The sequence below is a fragment of the Pholcus phalangioides genome, unplaced genomic scaffold, assembly GCF_987345545.1.
Source record: "Pholcus phalangioides strain wild (caught in Gottingen) unplaced genomic scaffold, Ppha-v1.0 ptg000005l_1, whole genome shotgun sequence".
Taxonomy (NCBI): Eukaryota; Metazoa; Arthropoda; class Arachnida; order Araneae; family Pholcidae; genus Pholcus; species Pholcus phalangioides.
In genome coordinates, this window is record NW_028301598.1 from 9,008,631 (window position 1) to 9,035,726 (window position 27,096).

At 36.0% G+C, this 27,096-nt stretch overlaps 1 protein-coding gene and 1 non-coding gene across 2 annotated transcripts in view; both read left to right on the top strand.

The window, feature by feature from the left end:
* Nucleotides 1-940: 940 nt before the first annotated feature.
* LOC149086256 (vam6/Vps39-like protein) overlaps nt 941-27,096 on the top strand; it is a 79,991-nt gene continuing 53,835 nt past the window's right edge. The window contains exons 1-7 of the mRNA XM_089232281.1: nt 941-1,160; nt 1,249-1,338; nt 16,667-16,734; nt 17,952-17,994; nt 21,052-21,152; nt 22,296-22,367; nt 26,450-26,494. Coding sequence (XP_089088407.1) covers nt 1,082-1,160; nt 1,249-1,338; nt 16,667-16,734; nt 17,952-17,994; nt 21,052-21,152; nt 22,296-22,367; nt 26,450-26,494 — 498 coding nt within the window. The 5' untranslated portion in view covers nt 941-1,081. The remainder of the gene's footprint in view (nt 1,161-1,248; nt 1,339-16,666; nt 16,735-17,951; nt 17,995-21,051; nt 21,153-22,295; nt 22,368-26,449; nt 26,495-27,096) is intronic.
* On the top strand, nt 14,169-14,242 carry TRNAS-GGA (transfer RNA serine (anticodon GGA)). The gene has a single exon. It is a non-coding gene; the product is annotated as a tRNA-Ser (tRNA).

Consider the following 27,096-nt stretch of genomic DNA (forward strand, 5'->3'; position numbering starts at 1 on the left):
AGTGATTAAAAGAGTGACCTACAACGGGGGGTATGAGCATGTGGGTGAGAACAAAAGAGTGACTTGGAAAGCAAGGGACGGGGTCAGTGAGCGACCATAAGAGGGACCTCGAAAGTGTGTGAGCTTGGGAATGACATAGAGGAGATACATACTGCAATGACTAATATTCAATCCCAGACAGCCCCACTCTCCAAATACCACATCTTCTTTGTTGTCGAAACGCTAAAACCTGTTTTGCAAGCAATCCTTTTTACTTTGTTGCATATGAAAAAATAATCTAAGTAGAATAATCTCTTTTTCCCAGTAAAGTTCATTAACTATTCATGTCAAAATTTATTTTAATCCCCTCCGATTTCCAATAGAAATCTCCCGCCGTTGGTGATTTTCAGAGATTTTACTCACATATAGAAATGTCCTCTCCACTTGTTAATACAAGATTCAGTGAAAAACTGGTAATTTGTGGAGATGAAGATTACGAGGAAGATCACCCGTCCGGCAAGCGAGAGACAGGGGTTCGCGTCCCCGTAGGGGCAGAGATGAATTTTCTTTCTTGTAATTTTCGTCTCCACAAATAGCCAGTCTTTCAATGAATCTTATTAGTCATAGTTGGCAGCTTTTCCATATATTTTGCACTGAGCTGTAGGGTTTCCCTATTTTTTTTTTTGGTGTGTTTTGACGTCGTTTTTAGCGATAATTGGCAATGTCCCCTATTTATAATCTCACGTATCTTTCTCTTAGAGGAGAAATAAAGTCAATATATTTAATATATTTAATAAATAAAGTCAATAGTCTTATATTTCTTCTCAATAGTCTTTCTCTAAGAAATATGGTCAGGGTGTTTTAGAAAAAATATCCTATGTGACACAGGTCGTATGGTCAGAAATGTTATTTTTCTCTGTGGAAACGTAATCGTACGTAGCTCAGGCCGTCCAAATCACATAAAGCCTTCAATCTTTGTTTACCAGCAAATAATGACCACCTGACTTACCATCTGAGGGTGTCTCAAATATACTGTTATAATATATGTCGCCACCGTTTTTTTGATTTGTGTTCAGTTTGAATCGAATCGACGGCGGGAAGGATGCACGAGGCTTTCGTCGTGACTCCTATTCTGAAAAAACTCCCAACTGGTCTTTATATAGAGACTTTGGCTGCTTTCGGTGAGTTTTCCCATACGTTTAATTAAATTAATCCATTATCTATACGTTGAATATTTCACTGATGTAGTCTCTATTTTCCCTCCTCTAGGTGATTACTTTCTCGTCGGTACGAAATCCGGAAATTTATTGTATTATCAACTTACGCCCAGGTCTCAAAATGACGCCGCAGCTGAACAAGGTGAGTTGGTAGCATATATTGGAAGTATATACTTCATAAGCTCTTTTTAGAAGACTTTGAAATTTCATGTGAAATAATTCATGATGAGACACTTCTAAAATGGGATCACAGCTAATAGTAAATGAGATACAAAGTACATGTAATTAGACATTTAGTGAAGATGAATTTCGGAAACTTTCCGAAGTTCATCCGAGTGCTCTAACATTAAGTTACAGAGGAGACAGATGTTTTCTTACCTTAAGCCCTGTTACCCTGGGAGCAGGTTTTTACGCCACATGCAATGACAGCACAACACACCATTCACTCACAATAGGAAGACCAGTATGATTTTTTTTTCCTACTGAGCGTAAAGCTCCTGAAGCCAGTGCTTTATAATGGTTGTGATTGGCCAACTGCTTCTGGAGGAGTTGAAGGTGTCGTATGCCACACCTTTTGCTGATTTTCTCTGCATTTTTGTTGGGTTCTCACTGAAATCAAGCTCTTGCATGGAGATATGCAGACGACAGAACGTTTTTAAGACTACACTCTAATCCCGTTATAACGAACTCCAAGAGACTGGAGAAATCACTTCGTTATAAAGGAATTCCAGGTTTTTGCATTGTTCCTATGTAAACTTATCTGGGCGAATTAGAAAAGTGTTTGTTAAAATGAGATTTTTGCTATAACGGGATTCGACTGCATTAATCAAAGCGAATCTTATTAACCATTGAGAATGCATATTTCCATATGGGGTCATCCCATTTCAAATGACCTAGCAAAATATCAAAATGAAACCCATTTCAATGATTTTTTTTCCTATTTGTTGCTTTCACAATCCTTGCTAACCATGTGAAACATTATTTGCATATCTCTAAAACTTTTTGAGGAAAAAATGTTAAAATTTATCAAAAAATGACGGACGAAGATGACTTTTCCGAGGGTCGATTTCTAAGCTGCATTGTTAGAGAAAATAAATCATAACATTTTCCGTTTTCAATATATTCACATGAAATTTTCTCTAACATGTTCACAAAAACATTAAAAATATGAATAAAAATAATTCATACACTTACATTTGAAATTTATATGCAAAAAAGTTGTGTAAACTTTGTTTTTGTGGAATTTTTGTGTGAGAAAAAATACAATTTTTCTAACGTATTTTTAAACCAAAGGCACGGCAGTTATCAAAACAAGTTTTATTTTAAATTTCTCTTAAATATACGAAGTAAAAGAATGGAGGAATAAAGTAATGTTTTTTTTTACCTGTTTATATATTTATTCTGGCTTGCAATAGAAAATTCATCAAAATAAGACTGGATTGCTTTAATTTGAAATGATTCAACTAGATATTGCTATGAAACCCATCATCCCAGATTCCAATTATTATTTTTTGTTTATTGCTTCTACCATCCTTGTTGGTCATGTAAAATTTCATGTACTTATCTCAAAAACTTTTTGAGAAAAATGTTTTAAAACGACACGAATATGACGTCTCTAAGGCTAAACATTCAACCAATATTGTTTATGAAAATATATCATACCTTTGTAAATTTACAATACATCCAAATGAAATTTTCACTAAAATTCTCACAAACAAAAATGCACATTATGGCTAGAAAGAATTTGAACTTTTGCATTAAAAAATTAGATTGCAAAGAATCATTGAAATTTAATTTTTGATTTTTTTTAAATTAAAAACACAATAACTCACCTTTGCTTTTACAAAAGCTCTCCTGCTTTTTGCACAGTATATTCAGTGACACTAAAGTCTTCACAGATTTTTTTCTTGTTCCATGAAGCAGAAGCCAGAGTTAAAATTTGCAGTTTTTCCCTTGTTTTTACGTTTGAATCGAGTCTTTTTTGTAATTAAATCTATCAAAATAATCATATCATTTGCTTTCAGTTTAATATTTTCATTAAGCGTGCTTCGAGATTCATTTTCTGGTAAAATGCTTCTTCAAAAACTTTAGAAATCTTTGATTTTAAAGTGTTGCAGGCAGATTCAACTTTTTTTGGCATAGTTTGACTTGCACTGTGAAGCTACCCCCATGAAGTTTTAATTGCTGACTCTATGTTCTGTAGATATGAATTTATTTCTTCAAGTGCTTCTTGTTTAGAAATTGACATTTCCAAGTTACTTCTCTACATCAGTGGTTCTCAACCTTTTTTTGTCCATGACCCCCTTTCAACCATTTCTCATTCCTGTGGCCCCCCTTGCGAACATGAATAATTTTCAACTCCCCCTTCCTTTCTCCCCCCCCCCCCCCCGTTTTCCCATTAGAAGATAATTATTCAAAAATTGTCTGAAGTGTAAATATTTTTGAATTTAATTTGATTAATTTTTAATTTATGAAAATAACGAAAAAGCAGAATAAACATAATAGAATACAGTAAAAATAGAATAAATCCCTTGGGCTCACAAAGGGTCTGCATCATAGTAATGTTACTTTTTGTGAAGTTTATTGTTTTGTGTCAGTCCAACTAAAAAAAAATATTTTTAATCAATGTAAACTCTGCGCTTGAAAACGGCACAATGTCATCAAGTTACTCTTTACTGGATGGAATTTTTATTATTTCCAAATTAGTTTTTTTTGTGTAAAAGTTTATGGTTTCATTGAGAAATGTCAGTTCCAGCTTCCAAAATACGCATTCTTATAACGATAAAAATCGCAAAAAGTGGTAGCAAGCAGTTTTGTTAATTTTATTCTCTTCATGCGGATAAAAGTAGTAATGAGGGAATAGCCACACACAAATGAATCACAATTGAAAAGTTCAACCTTCCACATTTTTTTCAAAAATAATACATGTATCAAGGATATAGGTTCATGTTGTAGCCCTACTATGAATTTAAAAAAATGAACTAAAATATGTGTGAAATTTTTTTTAAATATTTGTTTGAACCATTCATTCCAGAAAAATCATGTACGCAGTGACAAAACTGTTCATGTGAACATAATAATGATTCATTATCAGGATTTCAAGCCCATCGGAAAATATAAATAATCAGATTTTCAAATACGAAAATTATCAGTTAGTTGACTTGAATTTCGATACGGTGAAAATCTGATATTTTATTGGATGACAAGCTACCTTCAAGTGGCTTTTCGGTTCATAATGTGACCGATCTCTCGCAGGCGAACGAAGCAACGTGCTAGTTGGTTTAAACACAGCACAATATATCACATAACAGTCCGTACTATATTTAATATACAGGGTGCATAGGTAACGGGGCATATGGCATTTTTTACTGGCGAACCATTGGTCCTAGAGGCACACTTCCAGTTGGAAAAAGTACCCGAATAATGTGTAGTACTCAGATATTTGATTCATGTTGTCGGGGGTTACATAGTCATTAAAATAAAAATGTGCGGAGTCACCACACAGAGCCACAGCTTCTTAATAAACATTTATTACGACGACACAAACATGATAATCTGGGTTAATGAAAAAGACAGGCATAGAAATTTTTGAACCTCACGCTTTCGTGTGCAGTGACTCTCTGCTCTGCTGTTTTCCAGACGGTCGTCTCCAGTACCCGGGATCACGTGACACACTCGAGGTCGTTGACCCGACTCTTGGGGGGTCGTCTGCGTGAGACACCACACACTCCCTCCCCAGTGATCACGAGTAATAAGAGGTGATCGCGTACTATGGAGTAGCATCAGTGATCACGAGCACTGTAGACGATCTGGAAAGTGGACAGTACGTCCAGAACGAGTGGTTCTGACTGGTTTCACAGCGGAATCAGCTGCGAGTCTGTCAGACGTAACTGCAGTTGGTACGTTTGGAGATACAGGTACCGGTTCCACCGTCGGATTCACGAGGAATGCCGGTTTAAGCTGATCGACTGACACTGACACAGTTTTTCCTCTTATGTCCACGTTGAACACTTTGTCGGCCCGGCTGATCACTCTGTATGGTCCTTCAAATGGCTGTTCCAGAGGACGTTTCACCCTATCAGTTCTTACGAAAACGTGAGAAGTAGTTTTCAAATCATGATGAACAAATGAAGGATGTCCTCCATGCCGTTTGATTGGTCGTGGCTGGAAAGTTCGGACGTGAGTTCTCAGCATTTGTAGAAACTCGGAAGCGTCAGTTGAGTTGGAATTAGCTCGTGCTTGGAAAAATTCACCAGATAATCGTAAAGTTTCTCCGTACAGTAGTTCTGCAGGTGTGCACCCCAAATCTTGTTTCAGAGAGCACCGAAGACCGAGTAGAACTGTAGGTAATGCTTCAGTCCATTTATGGGTTTGATCGCATTTTAACGCGGCTTTGAGAGGGCGATGCCACTCTTCCAACATACCGTTTGCTTGTGGATGGTATCCAGTTGTCCTGACCCGTTTCGCTCCGATGAATTTGGAAAGCTCCCGGAATAGCTGCGATTCGAATTGGCGACCTTGATCAGTTGTTACTGTCAAAGGTGTGCCGTATCGAGAAATCCAGGTGGAAAGAAAAGCTGTAGCTACCGTGGTTGCTGTGATGTCGCGGATAGGTACCGCTTCTGGCCATCGTGAAAACCGGTCTATCATTGTTAGGCAATAAGAATATCCATCGGAAATGGGCAGTGGGCCAATGATATCCAAATGAATATGTTGAAATCGTTGGGAAGGTTCCACAAACGATTGTAGCGTGGATCTCGTGTGCTTGTGCACTTTGGATCTTTGGCATGGTATGCACACTTTTGTCCATTTAGCACAGTCTTTAGCTAGACATGGCCAAATGAATCGCTTCCTGACCAAATCAATAGTGCGTCTAATTCCTGGATGTGAGAGTTTGTGCATATTCCAAAACACATCATATCGAAATTTTTCTGGAATATAAGGTCGAACAGCACCTGTTGATAAATCACAGTAGAGCGCTTTAGCTGAGTCTGGAAGAAATACTTTCTTCAGTTGCAAAGCTGATTTGCTCTTTAAGAGTTCCTCTAGTTCTTTATCCCCCTCTTGTTGCTCAGCGATGGCAGTAAAATCAAGAGGTCCAGGAACTGAAATTGCTGTTACGCGTGATAAGATATCAGCGGAAATATTTTGCGATCCAGGAATATGGCAAATGTTCGTTGTGAACTGCGATATATAATCTAAATGCCTTAGCTGTCTAGGTGAGCATTTTTCACTTTTTTGTCGAAACGCATATCACAGTGGTTTATGGTCACTGAAAAGTATAAACTCACGAGCTTCAAGCATGTATCTGAAAAATGTTATGGAAGAATATGCGGCAAGAAGTTCTCGATCGTATGCGCTATACCGTGTTTCGGTGGGTGAAAGTTTGCGTGAGAAAAAACCTAGCGGTTGAAGACCATTGTCCGTCACCTGGTGCAGTGCACCGCCTATAGCATAGTCGGAAGCATCTACGTGTAGAGCTAATTGGGCAGACGAGGATGGATGTGCCAGCAATGCGGCATTAGCTAGTAGCTTTTTGCAATCTTTAAATGCTTTCAAAGTTGATGTAGACCACACAACTTTTGTTTTTTCTTTTCTTTTTTTCATAGAACCTTTCAGTAGATCATGCAGTGGCACTTGTGTCTCAGCTGCATGCGGTAGGAAACGGCGATAAAAATTTATGAGACCTAAAAATTTACGCAATTGCTCAATTGTTTCCGGTTGCTTGAAATCGAGTACAGCTTGTACTTTGTCTGGGCGAGGTGTGATACCCGATGGTTTGATCACATGTCCCAGAAATTCTAGCTCAGAAACACCAAATATGCATTTTGACACATTTAAAACTAACCCATACTGTTGAAGACGTTGGAATATTTGTTTTAAATGAATTTTGTGTTCTTCGGCATTTTCAGAAAAGCATAGAATGTCATCAAGATATACATAGCAGAATGGTAAACCTCGTAAAACTTCATGCATGAACCGCATAAAAGTTTGAGCGGCATTTACGAGACCGAAGCTCAATCTTGTATACTCGAATAAACCCCAAGGGGTTGTGATTGTGGTTTTTGGTATATCTTCTTCGGCAATGGTAATTTGATGATATGCCTTGAAGATTTCTAGTCTAGAAAAAATAGACTTACCATGCAATTCTTGAGAAAAGTCTTGAATATGGGGTATCGGGTAAGAATCAAATTCCGTAACACTATTTAGACGACGATAATCACCGACAGGACGTACAGTACCATCTGCCTTGGGCACAATATGTAACGGTGAGCTCCAAGGGCTTTTGGAGGGCCGGATAATCCCTTGTTCCAAAAGGAATTCAAACTCGGTTTTCACCTGTTGTTGAATTTTTGGGTTGAGACGTCGAGGCTTCGAAGCCACCGGTGGTCCTCGAGTGATGATATGGTGTCGCGTCACATGTTTCACTGTTTTACCGATCTGTGAAGGGTTGAAGACATCTGGGAATTCTTGAAATATAGCACTGTATTCAGAATCTCCAATGGTAGTGACGGAAGGTTGTGTTGTGGGCTTGATCGATCCGAGTACCCGTAATGATGTTTGCGAATCGATGAGTCGTCGGTTTCGCACATCAACGATTAGGTTGAAGTTGCTGAGAAAATCAGCTCCAAGTATTGGTGAAGTGACTTTGTTGCCGGAGAGTTCTTTCATCTTTCGCAGCAGTTGACTTGGCTTTTGATCACCCAGCTGTAGCTCGTTCAAAAGTTCCTTGACTTTTTGATGTTCCGTCGCAGCGAACTCCTTTATGAGGCGATCCGACAAGGCTTAATAAACATTTATTACGACGACACAAACATGATAATCTGGGTTAATGAAAAAGACAGGCATAGAAATTTTTGAACCTCACGCTTTCGTGTGCAGTGACTCTCTGCTCTGCTGTTTTCCAGACGGTCGTCTCCAGTACCCGGGATCACGTGACACACTCGAGGTCGTTGACCCGACTCTTGGGGGGTCGTCTGCGTGAGACACCACAAATGTTAACTTTTTATGCGGACACCCTGTGCCCCAAAACCCAATTGGAAAGTTGTTTCCCGGTCTCCCACAAAAAAATTCAACGTGTCTAAGTTCAAATTTTCACTGAGATATTCGAAGAAAGTTGGGAAAAAATAGCATTAAATGAGGGGAAACCATTTTACCCGCATTTAATGCTGTTTTTCCCCAAATTTCCTCAATTTTTCGAATTCACATATCTCGGTGAATATTGCACTTAGAAACGTGAAATTATTTTAGTTGCCATCGGAAAAGACAGAGCAATAACTTCTTAATAGGGTTCTTTGGCACACTGGGACGGTATAAAAAGTTTTTTATTTTTATTTTATAGCTATACAATCCCTTACAACAAGAATGACATATCTGAGTTGGACACGTGATTTGGATACTTTTTCTAGTTGGGTTTGTCTCTAAGATCAATGGCTCATCAGTAAAGTGCCATACGCCCTGTTGCACATGCAGCCTCCAAATACACGTAAAAAAATAGCTTAAGACGAAACACAGTCAATTCTCATTTTAACAAATACCATTACAACGGGAAAAATATCGTTTTAACGAAAACTTTTCTAAGCCCTCGGATAGGTTTACATCGATAGGTTATATAAAAATCTGGAATTCCTTTGTAACGAAATTTCGATTTCTCGGGTCTCTTGGTGTTCCAGTCTAATGGTGTTTGACCAAAGCGTATTAATAAAGGGTCTTCAATACGCTCTGGGTTTGATTGTATTTCCCCCCAAAAAAAATCTGGCATTTTTGCAGTAAAGTAATTGAACTTCGGCAATTTGATCTGAAAACAGTCCTTTTTATAATAATTATGTCCTTTTTACTTTTATAAATTTAGGAAGGAAACAAAAGGAAGAAAGGGTGGGAGAAAAAGAAATATGGCCAAGACGGGCTCGGTTGTGTGTAAATGCCTGGAAATTCCACTTGTGCGTAAGGGGATTCGTGCCTCACTCTCAGTTTTATGACAAAATTTCACATTTATGGTCATTGTAATAGAGTACAGGGGTGGCGCTTGGCCATGCGACCCATTGCGACCACATGGGGCACCGCTTAAGAGGATGCTAAATCCGGGGTGAATGGGTAAAAAAAAATTCCATTGGCCAAAAAAAACAAAACTGTCGGCTCTGGAGGGGCACAAAATCCGAAATGATGGGCCTGAAAAAATGTTTTGTTAGGAATTGTTTGGATAATATGTGTGGGAGGGGCATGACCTTCTAAGGGCAGGACTGACAGGGCTCCAGCTTGAGGCCCGGGGCTAAATCCTTATAATTTTTCTTTTTTCACTCTATAAACTAACTGTAGAAGGGGCCCCGTGGAAAATCGGGCATGGGCCCTACGAAAGATTCCTTGACGCAGGAGGTAGGGGGCTATGGAGGGAGCAATAGGTAGGAGGTGCAAAAAATAAGTCCCACACGGGTACATATTTTGTCTCGAGCCGCCCAGATAGCTTTCTGGTATTACGCTCAGAGGCCTTGTCTATTTTCTCAACGTTTCCGTTGTCGAGATATAGTAGGACTTAAAAGCGTGATGTCGTGATTTTTTACGGTGTTAAATTTTTTTGTCTTAAGTAAAGTCTACGCTGCCGCCCCTTACACCCTCGCTTAAGCCGCCCCTGTCCCAATACATTATCACAGCAATGTAGTATTAAAAAATTTTAAATTTCGCGGGTATTTTTCCCCGTGTATGATTTGATCTCTCGGAGTTCGTTATAACTGAATTCGACTTTATTTCTTTTCAGTAGAGGCAATCGATTGGCACCCCCTTTCAAAATTCATAAATAATACCACAGAGCAATCATTCTCTATTCGATTTTTATACATATTGACTAGCTATAATACCCGGCGCTGCCCGGGTTTTCTTCAATGAGGCTTTTTTGGATCACGTGATATCTCCCTCTCTTTTTCTTGAGGAACATACAAACCGTGTCCAAGTTAACCAATATGGCGACCTGCGCGATTCATGAAATAAACAAATATAGATTTGCACAGAAACGTAGAAATGAATATATTTTTTTTCTTTTTTTAAGGGGCGCTAGGTATTTCGATCCCCCCCTTCCCCCTGAACTTCAAGTTATCCATCTGTCTGTTCCAGCTTCCAAAAATCCTTAGTTAAAGCTGTGGAATTTTTTTCGATGCACTTTTCACGGGCTCATAACTAATTTTAAAATATCCTAACCCGAATGAATTTATGCAAATAAATATCAAAAGAGACAATATGGAGACATTAATTTTCATACTTGAAAAGATATAAATGAAATCAATGATATTGCTCGAATATCCAACTCAAAAGTATAGGTTTGGCTAATTACTTCATATTTAATCTCCTGGGCTTCGTATATCTCTAAGCGAACTGAATGTTTCAAAAATCGAGAATTCAATACAATTTTTAAAATCATTGATGTGACAGAAAACCCCCCACCAAATTTTCGTATTTCTACATTAAAATCGGCAATATCAACACTGATTTCTATGAGGATCACCCTTTCCCTGACCCTCAAAGCGATGCTGATGATGATAACGACGTCATTCAAAAAACCTCATTACTGGGAGTATTGAAAATGTGGCCAACCATTATAAAGGCATAAATATTATACATGTACTGACAGCCTTGAAGAAATGACAAACCATTGTAAAGGCATATACACGTCTGAAACGCATTGCTAGGGAACCATGGTAACCAAAGTAAACGTTCGGAAAGTGATTGTTGAGGCCCAAAAACCATTGTTGCCTGACAGTTTTTTGCCCATTTGGGGTATTTGCGCTGGTCTGACGAAATTTTAAAGTAGCCTATCGTTCAAGTCGGGTCCCATTTGGTATATATGCAAATTTGGCGACGATCGATCTAAAATTGTAGATTTGTATAGAGAACATACACACACACAGACACACAGAAAATCAATTTTATATATGACATGAATGTCGCTCTCCACTTGTTAATACAAGATATACAGAAGACTGGATGTTGTGAAGATATTTATTATTTGAGATGTTAATTTTTTAAGGAAGGAAAAAACTCATCTCTGCCTCTACCGGGAGTCGAACCCGGGTCCCTCGATTGCCGGACGAGTGCTCTGACCACTAAGCTACAGAGGAGATAGAGATTTTCCTTCCCTCTGGTGGCTCGTCGTCCATGAGCTATTAGCTGATTGGTTTCACCGTCCATTGCACGGTTCCGTTCGGCATATATACGCTCTAGCGAAGGAAAATCTCTATCTCCTCTGTAGCTTAGTGGTCAGAGCACTCGTCCGGCAATCGAGGGACCCGGGTTCGACTCCCGGTAGAGGCAGAGATGAGTTTTTTCCTTCCTTAAAAAATTAACATCTCAAATAATAAATATCTTCACAACATCCAGTCTTCTGTATATCTTGAATTTTATATATATAGATTCCCCATCAGAGACCACTAAGTGCTGGCTGAAGATAGCTTTGTGCTAAACTGCATGGCTATCCGTCTGTAATTGCATGAAAACGATGGGTTTTTTACAAGCTTTCATTTTTCACCCATCTGCTTCTTGGATTACATTTACTACCAGCACTCAAAAGAATGTCAATGAATGGTCAACAAATCTTTATTTTCTTTATGGCAGCCCTCTTTGAATGAAAAGTCTTCGAACAGAAAATTTTCTGTCTTTACAGTTATTCCATTTTGCTTAAACCTCTTCTATAGTTTGTGTCAGGGCCTACTATCACCCCCAAGTCGTAAAACCACCGAGATTACATGAACCACTTTTTTATTTCCTTCTTCCTCATGTTAATGTTACTTGAATGGGGAAAAATTACGAAAAAGATATTCTATGCACATTTTGTTTGAAATTAAATTTTTTTAGTCAGAGTGACTAAAAAAATTTAATGTCACAAATTTCTTCGTGGCCCCCTTATCAGTAGCCGTGGCTCCCCTTTTGCATGATTTTCATCTGTGGCCCCCCGGAATATCCTAGGGCCCCCCTGGGGCCATATGGCCCCCGGTTGAGAACCACTGCTCTACATCACTATTACTGTTCATCTCTTCACAGTATTTAGTTTCTTCACCTAATTTATTGATGTTTATATTCACTTTGTCCCTACGAGGCATGACATATTTTTTGCCCTGGAATTGAGTTTTTACAATCGTCTATTTCATTTTTTCCCCACAAAAAATACAAGTTTACTAATCTTAAAACTTTTGTTACTTATGACATTTTAAAGGGATTCAAGAATGCTTTCTGGTATCTTATATATAAATGTGAAAGTATGTATGTTCTTTATACAAATCTACAGTTTTAAGCCGATCGTCGCCAGATTTTGCATATATATCAAACAGGACCGGGAATGAACCGTAGGTTACTTTAAAACAAAGTTTGTCAGAGCTGGGCAAACGCCCAAAATGGGCAAAAAACTGTCGGCAACAATGGTTTTGGGGCCTCAACAATGGTTTTGGGGCCTCAACAATCACTTTTGGAACGTTTACTTTGGTTACAGTGGTTCCCAACAATGCATTTCAGACGTGTATGTGTCTTTACAATGGTTTGTCACATCTTTAATGCTGCCCTTATAGCAGTTTATTCTGATATAATATTTTTTCACTTTTCCAATCCTCCCAGTAATTGAAGAAAACCCAGGAAACACCAGATATTTTTGCTAGCCTATATACAGCGTGTCCTGCAAGTGCTAATGCTGCCTTTATCTCATCAAACGCCCATTGTAGAGGTATAGTTTCAATTTAAAAAACGCTTAAAAGGCATTTGAATAATATTCGAACCGCAAGCTAGACATATGACGTCACTAACAATAGAGAACAACAACTACGATGACAAAACTGACCATAAAAATGTTCAACACGAGCTGATGAACTGAATGCTTGCCTCAAATTATCAACACTCTGGCACAAAGTTAAAAAATTATCATTACCCACCAACATGCGAGTTCAACTGCAAAATAACTCAATGCTGCTATATTTTCACATCAGTTGATCAAACTTAGCGATGGAAGAATTCCCGTAGACCCATGAACTGGACTGATTATGTTCCCAAGTGGATTTTGCCAGTTGTTAAACTCAGTTTAAGAACTTGCAGACAAAGTCTTCCCAAGTATTCAACAAAATCACAGAAACCATGAGTGGCTTCGTCAGAGAGCGATTCTGGCACCAAAAAATGACAGTGTGAACAAGATCAACAAAAAAATCCTAATAAGTATCGTTAGCAGTAGCAGGTATCAACCTACTTGAGCCCTGTTTTTCACACGGACCGCTTTTCATCACCTGTTCACGTGTTGATAATCCAGGAAATTTGTAAATCTACACACCATATGGAAAAACAAAAAATATTATACGATTGCCTCAAGTTTTTAATTAAAATATTTAAAAATAAAAGTAATTTTTTTCTTACTTGATGCAGAATTTTTTTTTGATTAAGATTTAATTAATAAGCTATACATATATAATTTTTTTTTCGGGTCGGGCAACGTTGCCGGGTATCAGCTAGTATTTCATACTTCTGTAAGAAAAAGCTCTATGATGCTTACACATAGTAGGTAAAAGTTCAGAGCTTGCTCCACTCCTCAAGATCAAAAGACTGATGTCCGATTGGTCCAATGATGTAATGGGTAACAGATTTTTCCACTTTTGCATAACTTTTTTTATGACAGCCAGATCCACAGTTTCTTTTCCAACACCACAAATTTCAAATGTATTTTCTGACATTTTACTTTGAATTCCAGAATGATGATATATGAAATATTTAGCTCAAATGGAAAGTTTAGTTCTAACACTGTTGTTTTAATTTTCTCTCTTTCCGAAATATATCTTTGCAACAGCCAGTTGTTAAAAACCTTCGTATGGTAGCGGAGAGTGATGTCATTCTTGTATAAGTCGCCATCTGGTGGCAACGTCAGCAGTTGTGAGCTTGGCCTGAGTCTGGTCTGGCCGTCCATGTATGGTCCCTTTCAATGTACACGAGCTCCAAGGAAAGATTGAGAGATTCTGTGCCTCTGTAGTCTAGTGGTCTAGGGCGTTCACCCGGAAAGTGAAAGGACGTGGGTTTGATTCCCAGCAGGGGCAGTTGAATTTTCTCTCTTTCGGAAATATATATTCGCAACAGCCAGTTGTTAAAAAACCTTCCACTGTTGTTTTATTTTTCTCAATGAAGCAGCAGCAGTGACTTTATCATCACCTGCTGGGATGATAAAATCTTATAATCAAATAAGACACCAGCTGCCCTCTGAAGGACAAAGGCCAGTGCCCCATAGCTTATTTCTTCACAGACACTATTATTATTTTTTACAACCATCATCACAACTAGAAATATAGCTACCAGACACTATATACATTAGGTTGTAATTCTACTCTCATCCATCTACCTCAGCTACAACAATCAGGTTGCATCTGATAATTATTTCACTCTTTGTGATTTGATGCCTCATATTCTAGCTTTTTATCAGCAATTTTAATTATTTCTTGGGAAAAATCTATAGGCCTATATTTTTATTATCAAAAGTCTTCAAAAATATTATAATGTAAAATTTTTTTTCACACAAGTATAATCATTTAATATTTGTCATATATATTAAATATATGTTTATTGAAATATATGCTCTAAAAACCAAAGTAATTTTTTTCTTTAATTATCACTGTTTTGGTAAATTACTTCATAATTAAGGATGTTAAAAAAATAATTTTAATCATTATTTAATCATATATATTTCATATTATTTTAATCATATATATATGATTAATAATAATATCTGGATTTATCAAATACTAAATAATTCTTTATGCAAAAGTATAATATCAGATTGCAAAAAAAAGTTTGTATTTGGTGCATCATAAGAAATATTTATAGATAAATGTGAAACTAATTATTATTTTAATTAGTTCGAATTTGAACACTTTTCTAAAAATTTAAGCATGAAGGGTTTAATTTAAAATTATTTTATTCAACAACAAATGAATTTAATGTAAGTATGAATTTAAACCAAAAACCTTTTTTTTCACCAACCCTGATTTGACAAATTACATTAACATTTCTAATTATTTCATGAATTTATTTAATCCTAGAATTTTAAAATTTATTAAATGCTTTTGAATTATTCCATTAACTACTCATGAAACTTAATGTAGTGAATACTGCAATGAATGTACAAAAATAAAACATGAATTTCTGACTTGCAAACGGTTTCCGGGTTATTAGGCCATGGTCTAGGAGATTTTCTTCCTGACGTTTCGCCCACATCTGTGGCAGGCATCATCTGAGGTTAATTGGACGTAAGTCTCCGCGGCAAGCGAGAAAGGCTTCATACATCTACTGTCAGACCATGGCCTAATAACCCGGAAACCGTTTACAAGTCATTTAACGCCGGCCATGAAAGCCTCAGACAATATGAATTTCTGTTTTTATTTAATTTTTCTGTTAAACACATGAATCATATGAAATCAAAATATACAAACATAATGAATGTAAATTTGAATTAAATTTTAAAGTTTCCGGGTTTTTTTGGCCAATGGGAAGTACAGTTATTGTCTTCCAACGTTTCATTCGCATGCGGGGCGAGCATTTTCAAGAATTATGTAATAGGTGGCAAAAGGCTACTACTTACGCCTTCTCCCTGCTTGAGTCGCACTGCCTTGTTGGGATTGGTCTGTGAAGCCAGATTTTCCCCATTGCCGAAGTTGTTAAAAGGACTCTGGATAATGCTTGTGTTTCAATCTCATCATTTTAAGAACTCGTGCGAACAAAGCATCGAAAGACAAAAACTGTACTTCACGTCAGCCCTCCATACTTAGCTGGAAGTAACAGCTTACATATGAAAATCATAGTACCAGATCCCATATAGTGCAGTCCCCCCCTCCCTCCATTATAGACATGAAGACCCGGGTCATGTCCACACAGACTCAATGGTTAAGATGCCCCTAGTTTTATGGACGGATCTGATGAATTCTGAAAGTAGTAATATTTTTCAACCATGTTTCACTTTTAAAGCTTTTCTCTTCACAGCTCTCTATGACTCCCTTCACCACCTGTCGTGGATCACCTTTCTTCTGATTTTCTCCCGTGGCCCCCCTGGAATATCCCAGGACCGCAAGGGGGCCATATGGCCCCAGGTTGAGAAACACTGTGCTAGATCACTTGTGACCCCATCACATTTCCATACCAATAAAGTAGTAGGCCTTTCCAAAGGGCTAGTGTAGCTTTCCAAAGGGTTGAGCACTTTAAGGATACATTGATTGTGTGGCTCTTGGGAGGGGTGATCATCCTCCCACCCCTGGGTACATGCCTGGTCATTGGTGGGGGTGAGGGAAGATGCAGAATATGGCTCTACTCTTGGAGGTTAACATGAACAGTTTTGAGAACAAATTTGGTGACTTTACTATTAGTCAGGTGCAAAACTATCATGTAAATAAATTAATAGAGATAAGATTTTGATTTTCTTTCATTTAGGCTATATTCTAATGAGCAAAGATCATTTTTAAAATTTTTTTTTCTAGTCAAGGGTGAATATGAAGTCAATCTGCTGTCGTCTAACAAGTCATTCTCAAAGAAAACCATCAGTCAGGTAACAATAACCATCATTTCAATTATAATAATTTGTGTAGGTTAATGTTGAATTTTTGATTTAGATCCTGAAACCCTTCAGTTTAAATTAAATCAGCTATGTGATCTGAAATGAATTTTTTTAACAATAATATTTGTGCTCACTCTCTGCGTCACTTCTTTAAGATACTCCATGTCGAGAGGAAACAAATACTGGGCAGTCCCTACCAGACGTTGGGGGGCCTTGTTAAAAAGAATTGTGGGACTCCAACACAGGACGAATAGTTCTCACTAATTGTTATTCAACAGCAAAAAAATTGGAATCATCAAAAATTTGAATTATCTAATTCATCCATATAAGATATTAGACTTTAACAAAAACTGTCAATAATTAGTATGTTAGCTTTCCGTCATCTTTGAATTTGCTAAAAATCATATTGATATCTTGATCGAGTTTATCAATAAAAAGCATGGGACCAAGGACAATTAGTTGAGGGAGTCCTTTTTTGATACGTGTTCAATCAGAAAATTCCCTGTTCACCATAACTCGTTGTGACCTATCTCTCGATCATGATTCTGTCAAATTCAACAAGTTGCCCCCAATCCCAATGTCATGCAAATGCTTTGAGAGTCTATATGTTGGGCCCGATCCAATGTCTTCTGGAAATCAATATAAACTGCATCGACATTTTTGCCATTTCCCAAACCCTTAATCACATGATCCTAGAAACAAAGGAGGTTGGTTGAACATGACTTCCCCTTCCTGAACCTATATTTTCTGACAATACGTTATTCTCCTCCATCCACTTCACCAATTGTCTTTTGATAATAATTTAAAAAATTTTCGAGAGGGAGCTCGTCAAATTCAGTGGACATTAATTCAACATGGTTTCTCTACTACCTTTTTTAAATATCGAAACCACATTAACAAGCTTCCAATTGCCTTGAATGATACCCTAGGCAACACTACCCCTGTAAATCTATGCAACCGGCACCAGAAATTAGCACATTCTCAAAGGACCCTAGGATAAATATCATCTGGTCCCGGTGTTTCGTTTGCACATAAAATATAATATTTAGTGTTTTGGGGATTTATGTGAATGAATCACACACTTTATGTAAATGAAAAATGTAATAATATAATATCATACCTAACCTCATGGGCAGATTATCTTCTCTGAGATGTTAATATGTTTCTTAATTGATTTTTTTAAAACTAAACTTGATTTTTTTTTGCAGATTGAAGTTGTACCAGAATTTCAGATGCTGTTGTGTTTAGCAGGTAAATAAATGACTATATATATTCATTTTGTAAATGTTCATTGCATTTTTATTCATTGCGGGAAAAACCTTTTATTACACTCCTTGAAGTTATGTCTCAACAACTAAGATACAGATACGAATCTTAGGAAGAAAAGCTATCTCCTGCAGGAATCAAACCGAGGTTCTCTTGCATACCAGGCAAGTTTATAAGTAGCAAACTTGCTTGTTAACTTTTTACTAAAGCTAACTTTTCTTCTTAAGGTTTGTAATGGCTAGAGCTAGGATTTTTATGCCCTAAAATCTTCCAAAAAATGCTCTGTCAAAATGCATTTATACCCTTAAAAACTGTAAATATGGCCTAAATTTTTTTTCATTCCTATCTCAGACATACAAAACACACACATAGGAATTTTTAATGTAAAAAAATAAAAAAGTTTTCTTTCTCATCCTCTAGTGATTGAAAACCTTGTTAATTTTTTTTTTTTTTTTTTTGGTGTTTATGTGCTGCAGCACAGTGGATTGCCTTTCTGCAGCAACTTTAGTATTGCACAGTTAGCTAAATAATATTGTTTCATTTGTACAGAACACTTTCTCACCATATTCAGAAACAAATTTCTTCAGTTTTCGTGAACTTCTTTTCTTCCTTTGTTAAGTCCTTTTTTTTTATTAGACTGAACACAACACATAAAACATACAATGAAAACAACGGGGGGAAAAAAATGGCATTTCAATGACACAGACACTCTGTGACCCCAAGGGACTACAAGTCCTTCCAGTGGGTCAATATAAATTAGATTGAAGAGTTAATTGAATTGTGCAACAGCTTTGTTAATGTACTACTTGGTCAAATATTTTATAAAGTCGTATTTATATTTTTAGTTTTTTCCCCTTTTTCCCCCGAACAAAGAAAACATATATATGTGTGTAAATACAAACATAAAAATTATTCAGTTGGCATGCACCGAATTCACATAGTGTCATATAATTACATGTATTTTTCAGTTTTTAGCAGAAATGGTTATATTTTTTAATTTTTTTTCCTTTTTTTTTAGAATGATTTATTTTGTGTTGTTTTGTGATCTATTATTGTTGTAGTATGGATTCAAGACAAGTGTTTATTGATAATATAAATATATTGTGATTGAATCTTATGTTATTATTTTTCTGATTAATTGCATGGTATAGGTTCATTATTTTTGGGGCTGTATATCGATAACTCTTTTGGAATAACGTTTTATTTGTTTTCGGCACTTGATATACGTTATTCAATCTAGATGAGGTTCTATTTTGTTTTGTTTCTAGCCATTTATTGTTTAAGAATGAAAATTTTATTAGTCTATAAATATAGTTTTATCTTATAGTTAGTTTGTGACATTCTGTTGCATTATTGTTTGCTGTGGTGTTTGTTATTAGGGACCTTATTATATATATTATCAAGCTTTTGTGTATCTGTTTGATAAGCACCTCCCCAAGCAGTAATTCCATATGTTACTATTGAGAACTATCCAAGCATAAAATAAATCTTTTAGAAAGTTATATTGTTCAGGATAATTTTTAACAAGACTTCGAGATTGCCAAACAAGAAGGGTTCCACGAACAAACACATATTTATTTACAAAACAGCAATTTACACGTATTTACGAGCTAATCAGAGGGCTAACAACTTTCTCACAAAGTTCAATCACAACTGACTTTTCATCCAATCTCTCTCTCTCCTCGAATCTGCCATCCCTCTTGCAATTGCCTCATATTTATAGCTCCGGTCGAAACTTCGAGAAAAAGAACATTCCACAAATTTCTATTTCATAGTACCAGGTTTGTTGTTATAATTAATATCCAAGAATTTGATGTTATAATATCCAAGAATCGTTTGTATTTATTTTCCAGACATCTTTCCTCTAGGACACCAACAAAATTTATATTTACAATAAAATCTTTGAATTTATTATAATTTATCGCATTTAAATGTTTGTCTTGATCATTTTTTTCTCCTGGTTTCTTTTTAAAAAATTTCTAAATCTTATTACTGGATAATGGTCTGTTATTTGTGTGAGTTTTGTATACCAGAAACTTTTATGTTGTGTTTATTTTATTTGTGTTCTGTAAAAAACATGATATAAACATGTTTTAGATTCATTAACCTCTCTTGTATTACTATTATGAAGGGGTACAAATCCATTTGTTGCCATTATGTCAAGGTATTTTCAAGTTTAGTTATCTAGGCTATTCAAGTTTATATTAATATCTCCAACTATAAATGTATTGCTTTTAAAATTTTTCATGTTTGATTCTAGTTCTTCATTAAAAAATGATATAATATAAGAATGTGAGCGGTATAATAATAATATATCAGTATCATAATCTGGGAGTCCAATACATAATTCTTTAGCTGAGACAAATTTTGAATGGTTTTTCTTTACAGATTCAATTTTGCTATTGATATGCATTATTACTGCCCTGATCTATTATAAGTTCTGCAGTTTACATAACAATAGTAGTCATTTGTATTTTCAAAGCCTTTCAATATGGTAGTTGGATATTTCATCATCTTCAATCCATATCTCGCTTAAACATATAATATCTATTGGTTCGCTTAATGTTCTTAGAAATATTAATATGTTGTCGAAATTTGCCCTAAGACTTTGAATACTCAATACAAGAAATGTTAATGATTTATCTGTTTTTCCATATTGATTGATGAATTTCTTGACTTCGCTGATTTCCTCCAAAGGTTGTTGATTTTGATTTTCAAAAAAGTCCTCGTATTATTGGCATTTGCCTGTAACTTAATAAAAAATCTATTACCAGCATGGTTAGATTGCTCACTGGGGGGGGGGGGGACTATTTTTTTTTAATTGATAGCCTGTAGATTAGACACAAGGAACGTACAATGTGTGATGGTTGTGGCCTATGTCTAAAAAGCCAAGCCAGTCCACAAATTGTCCAGGAAAGCCTGAAATAGTTTTCAAACTTTTTCTGGTAATTTGCAACTTAAGACATTAACCATAGCTTATGCATATATTTTTGTGACCTATTTTATATTATATGAACTTATATTTTGTGTCTCCTATTGCAGATAATTCCGTTAATGTTTTCATTCTGGATGACACGTACATCAATTTCGTGATGACAGTTCCAAAATCAAAAGGAGCACAACTGTTTGCTGTTAACGTTGTGGTATGTCAAATTTGTATTTACCTTAACGTTTGGAAATAATTTGCTCCTAGAAAAATTATATAAGTTGAAATATGCTAAACATAATCTTCATTCCACAAATAAAACAAACATGACCCAAAGTAAAATTTGTATGTGATATGCTTTTCGTGTCTTTCAAGATTTTTATATTATCAAATAAATAGTTTTTGGTTGTGTAAACTTATTTTCAATTAAATAAAAGAAAAAAAATGTAAAAATCACATATATATCTTTCAAGATGCTGGTAATTATAAGCTTATGAGAAGTTATATAGTATGGGAATGGGTGTGTAGGTGACACTGATTTTAACAATGCTCTTATGTGAAAACATCTTTAAAATTTATGCTAGGTGTGGGGAGGCAATCACACACACCCAAATGAATGATAGTTTCTGTCGAAGTAATTTCAAACATCAATAACTCTGGTGGAAAACATACCACTGCCATCTTGGTCTCAAATTTTAAACAGAAAAGATGAAAGTTTGAGCCAATATGGCTCTAACATTTGTGGCAACCAGACATTGTAAACTGTGTGCTTGCAAAATGCACTCATAATTTTTTACATTTCTGATTCAACAATTGTCCATAAACAGGATCATATCTCAGAGACTAACTTTCCGATTTATTTGAACTAAATATTATTTTAAAGAAGAGGGTATATGTTAAATTTATTTTGTCTGTATCACAGAAACTAAAAAAGGTACGAGGCTACAAATCTAAAAAAAAACATTGACAATTTCCAGATTCTCTTAAAATGGCACAATATATGAGCGGAAAATTCAATCAGAACTTAAAAAAATTGGACACGAATATGCAGAGCACGGAATTCGAAAAACAATGACGCCAAAAATGGTGAGCCTGGACACAAAACTAACATGCAGTACTGTCACGAGTAATCTTTGGCTTCTGATGAGCCTGGGTCAAGTATAGATATGGATTGAAATTTTTTTTTACATTACTGACATATATAAACATAAGCCAAGATCCCCATCACAGCATTTTATGGTGTGAAAAAATTTTAATCTTATTTTCAATATTTACCATTTTTGATTGATGTCTTCATGAAAATAACTTTGACAGTGTCTGACACTATTTTTTTAGTCTGATTTCAAGGGTTTATTTGCAGAAGCATAAAAGCGTAGATGATAAAATTGTTCATTCTCTGCATCTGTGTGTGGTGATAAGAAAGAGACTCATGGTCAGTATTCAATTTTCTTGTTTTGTTTTATTCATATTTTGTTTTTTTCTATTTTTTCACTTTGCTGCAGTTACTGTAAAATTCCTTTTTTTTGGCCAAATAATAATTTTCCCTGTCTGATGAAAATACGTATTTCAAATCCCTAATAAACTGTCACCCCCCCCCCTCTTTTACGAAAAACTGTTTTGTCCTACCCGTGACTGCAAAATAGAGGTTTTATTGTACTTTGAAGTTTAATATGACTACAATTTTCATATTTAAATACAGCTGAACCTTGATATAACAATATTCTGCTGACCAAGAAACAATACAGTTGTAGAGGGATTATCGTTGTATTGTGAGGCAACATTATCCTCACGTGCCATCAAATTTATGAGACGCTGTTGGCATCTTTTCTAAATCGCCTTTATTAGTACCACCGAAAAATTGCTTTTGAGTAGGCTTATTTATTCACCACATATATATAAATTTTTGATTGATTAGTTGATAAACAAAATTTAGTAGAATGTATTGCCCCTGTAAATAGGTTTATCTTTACATAATTTGGTGTAATTCAAAGACTAGTGGTGAAAAATGTCTAGGAGTTGACGGTAGATGAAGTGAGGGATCTCTTTTGCATGCACCAGCAAGAGTTTATGGATGGTATCTTGTCTGAGGAAGAGAAAAGTGAAGTCCCTCACATAAAATGAGATTAGAGAGATTTGTAGAATGTGGGAATCTGAGCAAAACTCTGTAGAAAAGAACCACCCACATAAAGCTGTAGCTGCAAGCAATGAATGTCCAACGAACATTGAAATTCTTTATTTCCCAGAAATCCTAAAAAGGAGGCAAAAACAAGTGTTATTGAATAAGGCTCTTTTTGAAAGTCATGCAAAAAAAATAAGTTTGCAAACAACAGTGAGTCCATAAATCGTCCTAAACGATATTCCTCCTCTCTCTCATCAATTAGAGTAAGTTAATAGTCAATAATGTTTATAAAATTCTTGTATTGTATGCTTACTTATGACATTATTTATATTATGTATATTTTATTGTATTATATATATATTATTGTGTTTAATTTTTGACTGAATGCTGTTTTTATTAGCCATTTTTATGTGAATGAATAATTGTAGAACAAATTATCGACGTTCCCGTTATTTTCTGTGGGGGAAGTTTGATTCGAATAATGAGCTGTTCTAATAACAAGCATGTTGGTGGAGTGAATTAAGCTCATTAACCGAAGATCCACTATGTGGATATCAGTTATCACGACTAAAAAAGCTTTCAAAATATATTTTTTGTACACCTGTGTTAGTTATAAAGTTTGATTAAAATTTAGTTAATCGATTAAAATTTTTTGATTAAACAGTTAAAATTTTTAATTGACTCTAAGCCCTAATTTTGTTGAATAGAAATTTGAGAAAAAAATTTACCTCGAGACTTCAATACACACATCCTCAATAATTCCTTATTCGAAAACTAAATTTTCTTGGGATTTTAAGGTTTTATAGAACCTTTACCTCATATACTCTAGATCTAGAACAGTGTTTCTCAACCGCAGGGTCACAGCCCAGTACTGGGCCCTGCCCTCATTCATACGAGCCCACAAGTGACTGGCCAATTCCCCCCCCCCCTTCCAATTCATTTCATGTAAGTCGTATGCCTGATGGGGCCTTCTACTTACAAAAGTAGATGAAACTGGGCTGTGGGCTTGCAAAGGTTGAGAATCACTGCTCTAGAATACATGATTTATGATCTTGAATAAAAATACTAACAAAATCCATTAGCTATGTTTAACTTTATTAAAGTATTGGTGGAAGAGCCTCCCCCACTATTTTTGGTGGCCAACCCACCTTCTCTCTTCACATCCTATCTTGTTTATTTTTTCCCATTTCGTCAGAATGCTATGAAAAATGGCATGAGGAGGCACTGGCTTACTAACAAATTTTACAATATTAAAGCAACAAAAAACCAATGTGATTTCTCCAGGGCCCGAAATGAAACCTGTCAACTTCCACATGAGGCCCCTGACCTGGAAGCTTGTAAGATATCCCTCCCTGTGTGGATCATGAGAAATTTTCACTTGTTTATTTATTTATTTATACAATATCTTTGGCGCTGGGGCCTATACAAGAGGATGCGATTGAAAACGACAAAGATATTATTTGATATTGGACAAGAAACTAGTGATAGTGGGGATTCGACAATAGAGCTTGGAAGTTTGTTCCATGCACCAATGGTATGAGGAAAGAAGCTGTATTTAAAGCAGTCAGTGGAAGCAAAAATAGGTTTTAATTTAAGGAAATAATCGAGTCTTCGAGAGATGTAGAATGGTTGGGCTAAGATACCAGAAATATCTATGTTGAATTGACCATGGAAAATTTTATAAAGCAATGTTAATCAAGAAAGGAGACAAAGAGTAGAGAGAGGAAGGAGATAAAGTTCGTTTTTAAGTTTGGACACGGAAACGAAAGATGACCAGCAGTCGTGAGCAAATTGGGTGGATTTATTTTAGATTGATTCGAGTTTGTCTATATTACTGGAAGTGTAAGGGTCCCAGATTTCAGCAGGGTGGGAAAGAATGGGGGAGATATAAATTGGGTAACAGAGTAGTCTGATATCCCAAGTGGAGTGTTTAAGGTTGTGGCGGAGGAAGGAAAGTTTGTTAAGACACTTCTTGTAAATGTAGTCAACATGTTTATTCCAACGTAGGTTGGCTGAGATTATGACACAGAGGTATTTGATTTGAGAAACTTGGGATAATGTTAAATTATTGATGGAGTATGAGTATTCAAGAGGAAGTAATTTACGGGTAATTTTCATGTGAACCGTTGTATTCATTTCACCAGCAAATAAAATCCACAGCCCAACCAATGACCCAGGACCCAATTCGCATATTTTTAGTGGGGGGGGGGCAGACTTAATTTATCTTGAAGTGTTAAACAAGAAAAAAATGATGAGATTCATCCAGGGCATTTGAAATGAAGCCTGTAAACTTCCACAGGGGGGTCCCCAACCTGGAGGCTTGTCAGACATCCCCCCCCCCCCTGAGGGCCACAAAAATTTTCCACTTATATTAATTTTCCCAGCAAATATAATCCAGTTTCCCCAATCAAGGACCCGACCCAATTCAGTTCAAGCCTGAGACCGGATATATTTAGTGCTTTTGCTATTGCAAATTTTTCAATGTTAAAGCAACAAGAAAACAATGCGATTCATCAAGGGCCCTCCAAAATGAATCCTGTCAACTTCCCCCATGAAAATATCCGTGCAATGTCCCGTCCTGGGTACCCAGACTGTGTGTTAGGAGCACTGGTGATATATACATGTACATACCTCTCGGTACATACACATAATTTGCTCTGGATGGATCAAACGGTTCCCAATATATTCAGGAGTTAAATGAAAACTTGTATCAAAATCGTAACCAATTTCTGTGACGCAAAATGCAATCAATTTCTGTCATCCAAAATCTTAACCAATTTCCGTTTCATAAAACCGTGCATATTTTGAGTTTGTGATTTTATATTATAGAGTAGATATATCTTTGTTCCCCCTTATGCCAAAGACATGAATGTGTAAATTTTCACTTTTTTGGTTTATTAGCTGGTTAGATAACCTATTTTGCTCTTTTTCCAGAAATGTGAATATGTATCCCCTCGTGAATAAACATGTTACGAAACATTTTATGAAAATGACATTTATAGAGTAAACATTCAAACATCATTTCTCAAGTTTATGAAATTCGCATTCGTGTTTCTCTCATAAGGAGGACAATATTGCGTGTCTAAATTTTTGTACTGCACTGTATAGTTAAAATTATAATCCCTTGCAAAAGCTTTGAATGATAAACTAAACATAAACACATTTATAAAGGTTTTGGAGTTGATTCATTCTGTTAACCGTAACACTTAGGGATTTTCTGTTTTTATAGTCTTGTATCACACACACTCTCCTGCATATTTTAAATTGAGAAAAATGTTCAGAATAAACAAACTCCGATCTTTTTCCTTGCCATTGTTGTTTTATGATTTAGAATATTTTCTTGTGTTCAAGTAAATAACTTGAATGCAAGTAAAATTATTTTACCTTTTTTTCAGTTTTATTGTTGGAAACCGAAAGAAGCGAAATTCTTAAATCTGTTGGTAAGTCTGATTGTGCTCTTTTGACTTATGCTTCAATATATTTTATGGATAGTTGTCCCATCTTTCTGCAACATTTAGAATGAATTGCTGGGGGGGGGGGGAAGTCTAGCCATTAAAACTTGTTTACTTCGGCCTTCTTCAGGCATCTCCTAGACATGTTTATTTTATCTCATGTAAGAATTAGGGAGTTCAGCAACAACAACATGAGAGTTCAGTTCAACAGTTCCATACCATAGGTATAACTCATAAACTTCTTTTGAATTTAATTGCAATTTCCCAAGTGTTCAATAAGTTTCGATATGAAAATAAAGAGAATTTTCTTTTTTTTTTTATGTGTCTGCAAAAAATGATAATTACTCTTGTGTAGTAAGAAGTCTGCCCCCCCCCTCGACCGGGCTGGGGTGGCCAAGGCCAGCTAGCGGGGAAGGTGATGCTATAGTTGCAGGCAGGTAAGTGCGGTTTACCTAATGTCAAAGATGCCAAAACAGCCAAGGAAGGCTTAGATAGAAGTGACTATTAAATCACTACAAAAACAGTGGAGAACTCTGAAAGATGAGTTAGAGGAAAAAATTCAGGAGTTGTTCGACTCAGAAGCTGAATGA